Source organism: Ammodytes marinus, assembly GCF_949987685.1.
Source record: "Ammodytes marinus genome assembly, contig: scaffold_38, whole genome shotgun sequence".
Lineage (NCBI taxonomy): Eukaryota > Metazoa > Chordata > Actinopteri > Uranoscopiformes > Ammodytidae > Ammodytes > Ammodytes marinus.
In genome coordinates this window covers 25,001-34,352 of record NW_027648080.1, presented here as the reverse complement: position 1 = coordinate 34,352, position 9,352 = coordinate 25,001, and the positions used below count along the sequence as shown (strand labels likewise).

General features: G+C 40.1%; 1 protein-coding gene across 2 annotated transcripts in view; it reads right to left on the bottom strand.

Moving 5' to 3' along the window:
- Nucleotides 1-5,309: 5,309 nt before the first annotated feature.
- LOC307271089 (prolyl 4-hydroxylase subunit alpha-1-like) overlaps nt 5,310-9,352 on the bottom strand; it is a 16,673-nt gene continuing 12,630 nt past the window's right edge. For both annotated transcript variants that reach the window (XM_080054961.1, XM_080054962.1), the window contains exons 13-15: nt 8,504-8,572; nt 7,355-7,451; nt 5,310-5,660 (exon numbers count right to left, since the gene is read on the bottom strand). In XM_080054961.1, coding sequence (XP_079911087.1) covers nt 5,590-5,660; nt 7,355-7,451; nt 8,504-8,572 — 237 coding nt within the window. In that variant the 3' untranslated portion in view covers nt 5,310-5,589. The remainder of the gene's footprint in view (nt 5,661-7,354; nt 7,452-8,503; nt 8,573-9,352) is intronic.

Sequence of the window (9,352 nt, the reverse complement as noted above, 5' to 3'; positions counted from 1 at the left end):
TTCTACTGTTTACGACTTATCATGTAACTCTAACCAACCGTCTTTAGGAGTGTTGTAAGGACTTGTTGTATGTGCCTGGGGCAGCATGGTGAAATACTACACACCCAATCTCTGCAGAGATTCTGTTGTGCAGTTGGCCCGCGAGCCGAAGTTTGGACACCGCTGCTCTAAATACACAAACAGACCTCGTCCTAATGGGTGACTGGAGGCGGCTAGTATAGAAACTGCCCCAAGATCAAACATGAGGACAGAATTGATAAATACAAAAAACATATATTAACTTAAAATAGTAATAGTCACATATGGGATCTTTGGGCCTGCCCATTCTACTGTTTACGACTGACCAACCGTTTTTTAGGAGTGCCTCTAACGTATTTTGGCTCTGTAAGCCAGGTGTCAATCTCCACAACACAGTTACTGTTTTTTGGCAAGAGATGAATAACTTTGTGGTTGAACCAATCAGAAGCCTGAATAGAGACACTGCATGAAATAGGCCACGCCCATCGTGTGGGAAAGCATTGAACACCTATCTTGTTGTATGTGCCTGGGGCAGCATGGTGAACTGCTACACACCCAATCTCTCTTTTTTAATATTCTCAATTTTTGAGCTTTTTTTTTTTTTCATTAGACTGTTTTGTCGAGACAGAGATGAAATGGGGCAGAGAGGGGAATGACAGGCAGAGAACGACCCGGGCTGGATTCTAACCCGGGTCTGCTGTGAAGAGGACAGACAGACAGACAGACAGACAGAGAGGGGAATGACAGGCAGAGAACGACCCGGGCTGGATAGACCTTTGTGTTATTATAATCACAGGGATGTTGACAGCGTCATCTGTGGAGGAGGGAGATTCTTTCTGCAGGGATGCTCTGGATTATGACCACCATCAGACCGCACCTGAATTTGCATATAGAGCCAGGTGTGACTCACTTCACTACAGTTATTGTTTTTTGGCAAGAAATGAATAACTTTGCGGTCAAACCAAGCGGAGGCCGGCATACCTTAGTAGGTGTGGGAAACATTCCCATAGCAGCAAGATTTTCGTTCATTGTATTCTATTCAAATTGGACATCAAAACACTGGAAGTTATCCAAGTGTCTGTTCCACCGCCATGGGAAGATCTTTATAATTAATTATAAAAACTATTCCATTGAAACTTTAACTACTACACCTTAGGCTCAGGTGAGGTTGATATGTTCCCTTTGTTAAGTGCTTGGCTGTGTGCTACTACTTGAATGGTTCAGAATGCTGCAGCTAGGATCTTAAAGGCCTACTTCACCGGTTGTAATATGAAGGTGTATTGAACTCTGAGATCCTATTTAGTATAAATGTGCAATTCTTTTAAAAATCGGATCATCTTAGTCTGAGAAAAGGCAGAAAGAGTGTTTTATGGTCTCACTGTCTAACCCTATATTTTCCTTCTTGTGACATCACAGTAAGGGGGTTAGGATTAACAGGACAGTTGGGCCAAGGGAAGACTGAGGGACGAAAAACCTCATTCATTATATTATAATAGTGATTTTATAATGATAGAACGCTGGTTCCGTATGGGTGAAGTATTCCTTTAACTAAAACATTTGACAACATTACAACAATTTTATCCCCCATTCCTTTGCTCCCTATCCATGTCAGGTCAGACTTTAAGGTGTGTGTGTTTGTGTGTGTGCGTGTTGTGTGTGTGTGAGTGAGTGAGTGAGTGAGTGAGTGAGTGAGTGAGTGAGTGAGTGAGTGAGTGTGTGTGTGTGTGTAACCAGTCTGCAAAGTCAGAGGTCACAGATGAGAAAATGCTCATGTCATTCATGTTGGTTTGGGTCATACTGGACCTCACATTAAAAAGTGCCATTTTAAGTGCATTTGTGCTGGTGCACTCACTTCACTGCAGATATTTTTTGGAAAGAGATTAATAACTTTGTGGTCAAATCGAGCAGAGGCGTAGGCGTGAGAAATATTCCCACAGCTTTTTTTTCTTTAACCTTTATTTATATACAGGTAAATCCCATTGAGACCGAAGACTCTTTTACATGGGAGACCTGTTTTCCTTTCCCACGTTACCATTCACACACACATTCATACACCGATAGCAGCAGGCTAACTATCGACAATCACACGAGGCAAGGTGGGTGAAGTGTCTTGCCCAAGGACACAACTATGACACAGGTGGCAGGGCGGGGATCGAACCTCCGACCCTTTGATCATCGGCCGACCCGCTCTACCAACTGAGACACAGTCGCCCCAGCTTGTTGACATCCATCCGACCACATCATTTGCATAGAGCCAGGTTTGACTCACTCCACCACAGTTATTGTTTTTGGCAAGAGGTGAATAACTTAGTAAAATCAAATCGAGTAGAGGCCTGTATACCGCTTCGTAGGCGTGAGATCTGGAAAATATTCCCATGGCAGCAATCCACCGTTCAGTTCAGGTGTGTGTGACATAAATAACTGATAACTAATGTTATTCAAGCAGTTCAAAGCCTCAAATAACAACAGCTGGGGCCTCTACGGAGTCTCTTTTTTGCATATAGGAAATTTCCTTTCCTATCGAGACGACCCGGAAGTACTCGGCGGATAGGTGGTTCGAATTCTCAAAATGCTTAGGAAAGGCATAGGAAAGGAGCCTCGATTCATCCTTTAACCCTCCTTTAGCATAGGTTACTCCGGACCAACCTATGCGAAAGGAAAGGAGATAGTGGTATCCCGTAATCCTTTACGGTGGCAATATGTAAAGCAACAGGCCACCTGAATTTGCATAGAGCCATGTTTGACTCACTTCACTACAGATGTGTTTTGGCAAGAGAGTAATAACTGTGTGGTTGAACCAATCAGAGGCCTGAATAGAGACAGTGTATGAAATAGGCCACGCCCATCAAGGGGGAAAGCATTGAACACCGTTTCATCCACTTTGTATTGAAGGAGACCTGTCTTCTGCAAACAAACTTAATAAAAACTTAATAAAACGTCCATTTCACAAAAAAAAAACATTACTTTCTTTAAAGCCACGACTCTTGTCTGTCTATACGAGCTGCTTTTGTCAAAAATGATTGAGCAGTTTTGAATATTGAGGTGTTTTTGTCCCGTCTGACCGAGCGGGAAACAGCGCCCTCTCTATTGTGGCCAATGGGTGAGAACCAGGAATTACACCTCAGAGACATGTCAGCAGAGGAGATGCACTTTGCGTCTGAGTGAGTGATGAGAGTGTCACAACCGGTCACAACATGGGGCGACCGTGGCTCAGGTGGTAGAGCGGGTCGGCTGATGATCAAAGGGTTGGAGGTTCGATCCCCGCCCTGCCACCTGTGTCATGGTTGTTGTGTCCTTGGGCAAGACACTTCACCCACCTTGCCTCGTGTGAATGTCGATAGTGAGCCTGCTATCGGTGTATGAATGTGTGTGTGAATGGTAACGTGGGAAAGGAAAACAGGTCTCCCTTGTAAAAGAGTCTTCGGTCTCAATGGGATTTACCTGTAGAAATAAAGGTTAAAGAAAAAAAAAAAAAAAAACATGCCTACAAGCTGTTGTGTGTTGAGCTGCACATGCAACAAAAGTTATTCAAATGTTAAAAAATGTCAAAGCAGGGCGCTCCGGTGGTGTAGTGGATAGAGTGTGTACCATATTGGCTCCGGCCTTCGTTGCAGTGGTCGCGGGTTCAAATCCGACCCGTGGACCTTTACTGCAGGTCATCCCCCCCCCCCCCCCTCTCTCTCTCTGTCTCTCTCTGTCTCCCCATTTCAACTCTGAACTATCAAATAAAGCTTGAAAATGCCAAAAAATTATCTTAATAAAATAATTGAAAGCATGTTTAGATATAGCTTACTTTATTTGTTCTGATTAGCAGCATATGATTTCACAGACACAATCACTTCGTCTTCACATTCTTAACATTTATACTTTCTACAAATCAAAACATTTCAGTCGGTAGAGAACGCTCAAGTTTGATTAATTCAGTTTTGTACAATTTCAGTCTGATTATTACACAGTAAAAGTGTGTGTGTGTGTGTGTGTGTGTGTGTGTGTGTGTGTGTGTGTGTGTGTGTGTGTGTGTGTGTGTGTGTGTGTGTGTGTGTGTGTGTGTGTGTGTGTGTGTGTAAGAAAATGGGAGGGATTGACATTGTGGGCGAGTTACATTCAATAGGAGAGAGAGAAAGGGAAAGAGAGAGAGGGAGGTAGAGAGAAAGAGAGAAATAGAGGGGGAGGGGAGAAAAAGAAAAAGAGAGAGAGATTGAGAGAGAGGGGAGAGAGAGAGAGAGATAGAAAGAGGGAGAGAGTGAGACAGGGGGTGAGAGAGAGAGAGAGAGAGAGACCCGGAGCTGTCTTAAAGAGGACCTATGGTACTTTTTGACTTTTATGACCTATAAACGTTGTTATGATGATTCATAGTCATGCTTAACCATACTAAATTATCAAATAATGACTTACATGCATTTCGACGTATTCCCTGCTGACCGTCTGGGGTGTCTGTGCAGAGCACAAGACACTATTCTAGCCAGTCGAGAAGTCACGTCTTCAAAGCGGCTTGATGCTTTGTAACTTCGTGACGTCGCATGTAACTTGGTGTCGTCACCACGCGGATGTTTCCATGTATGGTAATGCTGTCACTTCCTTGCTCGCGTCTGCCTCGCGCCCTTATAGGTCCATGCTCGCGCTTCCCGCCACTGAAAGTGTTCCGGAAGGAAGGTAACCAATCACAACGGAGTGGGGTTTGCAGGAGGGGGCGGGGGGGAGGGGAGCGGAGATGGCCGAAGCACAGGCGGAGGGAGCGGAGATGCCCGAAGCACAGGCATGCTGGATCGCCAAAATAAGAGAAAGAGCTTCCCGAAAATCTACATAGTTTTTTGTGATGTGATTGGTGTCAGGTTGCTCTATAGCAGTGTAAAACAAGAAATGAAGACCAGAAAAGTAGTATAATAGGTCCTCTTTAACATCCCGGTAGAAGTATTCAGTCAACGTACACACACAAAGTTACACACTGCACCTTTAAAAGTCTAAGTAAAATCAGTCAAATGCACCTGAGCCTTATATAGTCGATTCTTCCAGTTAGAGGTTGGGCTCATTTTGACCTGTTATGATTAAAAACCTTCACACTGTAACACACCCACACACACACAATGTAACACACAGACACACACTGTAACACACACACACACACACACACTGTAACACACACACACACACACACACACACACACACACACACACACACACACACACACACACACTGTAACACACACACACACACACACACACACACACACACACACTGTAACACACACACACACACACACACACATACTCACTAGGGCTGCACAATTAATTTGAAAAAAGTTTAAAATAAATCATATTTCTATCCATAAACGTCGGGAACTTAAAATGAGAAAATCGTGATCTCAATTCAAAAGATAAAGATTCACATTTTAAAAAGAATCTTGCAGCCCTAACACACACACACACACACACACACACACACACACACACACACTGTAACAGACATACACACACACACACACTGTAACAGACACACACACACACACACACACTGTAACAGACATACACACACACACACACACACACTCTTCAGATGATATTTTGTTGTTGTCAGTCGTTCTCCTGAAGGCCACAGCGCCGTCTGAACTCTTGCCCGCGTTCATGGATCCATTTATTAGACACTGTAGAGAGAGAGAGAGAGAGAGAGAGAGAGAGAGAGAGAGAGAGAGAGAGAGAGAGAGAGAGAGAGAGAGAGAGAGAGAGAGAGAGAGAGAGAGAGAGAGAGAGAGAGAGAGAGAGAGAGAGAGAGAGAGAGAGAGAGAGAGAGAGAGAGAGAGAGAGAAGAGAAAGAGAGAGAGAGAGAGAGAGAGAGAGAGAGAGAGAGAGTGTGTGAGAGAGAGAATATATTAAAGGTGCTCCGAGGAACTTTCATTTTGTGTTAATTCTAGCGCCCCCCTTTGGACTAAAGCGGTAGTGTTTTTACCACGCCAGCTGTTGTTCCTGGGTGAGCGTATACCCATGACAAAGGCATTAAGAAAAACTATATAAAAAAATAGCATTCTTTGCACTGATGGTCTCGTTTGCTGTTACATGTAATTCATGATCATCAGAGGAAAAATGAGACTGTTTCAGAAATATTTAAAAGTTCCTCGTAGCAGCTTTTAAAGTAAATTTTTCCAAACTGAATGTTGTAGTATAAGGCCGTTGACGATGCGTGAACTCACCCGATTTGAACAAAGACTAAAACAGGAGGAAGAAAAGTACATGTCACAGCGCTGCTATGTATTAGAAGCCCTTAGATTTGAGATTAGATTTAAATTAAAAAATAAATATATAAAAGCCTTAGGTCTGTTATAGCGTGAATGGAATGTCAGGGACGATAAATTGTTCAGCCATGTTTTCCGTAAACTCACCCCCCTCCCAAAAAATAGCATTCTTTTGCACTGACGGTCTCGTTTGCGGTTACATGTAATTTATGATCATCAGAGGAAAAATGAGACTGTTTCAGAAATATTTAAAAGTTCCTCGGAGCACCTTTAAAAGCACATTTTTCCAAAGAAAATAATTTCAGACGCATGTTTTCAGAATCAGGAAAACTTAAATGAATCCCGAGATTTAATTTACACAGTTCCCAGTCTCACAATAATAAAAAAAATCATTTAAAGGTGCAGTGTGTAATATGACATCATCAAGAAAGTTCTAGAATGCAACACTCCCTGGGTAACCCCACCCCTTTTGAATAATAACAGAAGCTACAGTGGCCTTCAAGGACAAGAACAATTCTAAATTTTAAACAATGCACCTGATGACATTCCAACTATGACACTTTCAAGATTGCGGCACTAGGCCTTGGTCCAAAATATGCAGAAATATGGACATATATGAGACCCTTTCTAAGGGAAAAAAAATAATAATAAAAAAAAAAAATCAGCTATTATGCACTAAATTAAATGTACTTATGGATATTATAATTACTTTCTACAAAATCTGCTAGGAAATAAAACACACAATTCTACACACTTTAATAAATACTATAAATAGCAGTATGAGGTAGGCAAGGCAAGAAAATGCAAGTTTATTTCTATAGCACAATTCAGACACAAGGCCACTCAAAGTGCTTTACAGGGGCAAGATTAACATACATAATACACATTAGAAAAGCGAATGAATAGAAATAAAACAGGTAGAAAAAAACATATCCCTCTACTTTACCCTACTCTATAACCCTTAAAATATGACTTTGGCAATTATGCTATTAGGCTCACGAAAAGTAGATGTAGAGTAGAGTAGATGTAGAGTAAAAGTAGAGTAGAGTAAATATGATTTATGCAATTATGCTATGAGGCTAACGAAATATCAGCAGCAGTAAACTCACCCCATTTGTTTCCGACTAGCACGGGACAGGCTGCGTGTCTGGTGCGATAGTCGCCCTCTCCACTGGGGAACAGGTTGTACCAAAACACCGCCGAGCCCTGAGTGACAGACAGACAGGTTTTGTTTTGTTTAATTTTTGTATTGGAGTCAAAAAAAAATGTAAGCACAACAAAAACACACACAAGGAACAGCCTCTCTCTCTCACTCTGTCTCCCCCCCTCTGTCTCACTCTCTCTCAATCTCACTCTCTCTCTCCTTCTCTCTTTCTCTATCCCCCTCACGCTCTCTCTTTCTCTCTCTCTCTCTCTATGAATCCCATTTCCGAGAGAATTCGTTGGAACAGCATTTCACTACACAAAGATTGCACCAAAACACAGCCGTACCCTGAGTGACATACAGACATTTACGGGCCTTTTTTTGGGGCATTTTTCAAGCTTTATTTACTTCCATAATTTAGCTAACATATATATGTAATCTTCTAACATGCATCTGTGTCTATCTGTTTCACTGTGACGTTATCCCAAACTTTAAATCTCAACATATTTTTGAAATTTGTGAGATTTCGGCTTTTTTTTTTCTCTCTCCACAACTGTCTAATAAAGCTTATTATTTTTTATTTTTTAAATAATCAAAAAGATAATAAAGTAGGCCGGTAACACTTTATAATGATGTTCATATACAGTACTGTTTTGTAAATCATTAATTCATCATTATCTAATGATTTATATATGACTTATGAATCACTTACAAATTTTTCATTTCATTTTCATTTAACTTTTATTTATCCTCGAGAGACCAATTGAGGGGGTGACCCTCATTTTCAATGGTGTCGAGTTCAAACAAACTCCAAGGAAAAACAACAATACATACACAATATTCAATGCAAATACATCAAACACACAACAACAGGTGAAGAGAAGAAAAAACAAAAAACAAAAAAACAATTGAAACATTTACACAGTGGTGAAGAGTGGCAGCAATTAAAATGGAATTAAATGGGTGAAAGTACAATATAGCCTAATTAAATAAACATTATCATAAAGTGTTACCAACACGCCTGTAGTGTATAACTTTTACCTTCAACAAGCGTTCTCCAGAATCACTGACTCCACCTTTAATAATGATAATAAAGCCTGCAGTGAACTTTTACCTTCTTGGGCCGAACAGCGGCTCCCACATCAGTGAAGACTGTGGCTCCCCCTGCTGGCACGTCACTCATCTGCAGGAAAGAGGACCAGGCCATTAGCAGATATGAGCTCAACTTCAGCAGCACAAAGCCTTCAATAATCAAATCAATAAAATTATAATAAATTAAATAAATAAATAATAATAATAATAATAATAATAATAATAATAATAATAATAATAATAATAATAATAATAATAATAATAATAATAATAATAATAATAATAATGATAATAATAATAATAATAATGATAATAATAATAATAATAATAATAATAATAATAATAATAATAATAATAATAATAATAATAATAATAATAATAATGATAATAATAATAATAATAATAATAATAATAATAATAATAATAATACACTTTATTTAAATAGCACTTTTAAAACAGTTACAAAGTGTAATAAAAGAAGAAAAAAATTAGACGACTCTTTCAGAAATATTAAAGAGTTCCTCGTGACACCTTTAAAAGACATAATTATGACGGTTTATAAAAAGCGATGAAGTGATAACTGAATGGCAAAAGATAAGGTTCATTAGCTGATATATTAGAATTTAACAAGCATGCACACGCACACACACGCGCACACACATACACACACACACACACACACACACACACACACACACACGCACACACACACACACACAGTGATAGATAGATATCATCTTTATTAACTAGTTTCTTGTCCTTGCAGATGATGAACAAACAGACAGATCGATAGATGGCATATTGACTATAGCTTATTGTCCTTACAAATGATAGATAGATAGATAGATAGATAGATAGATAGATAGATAGA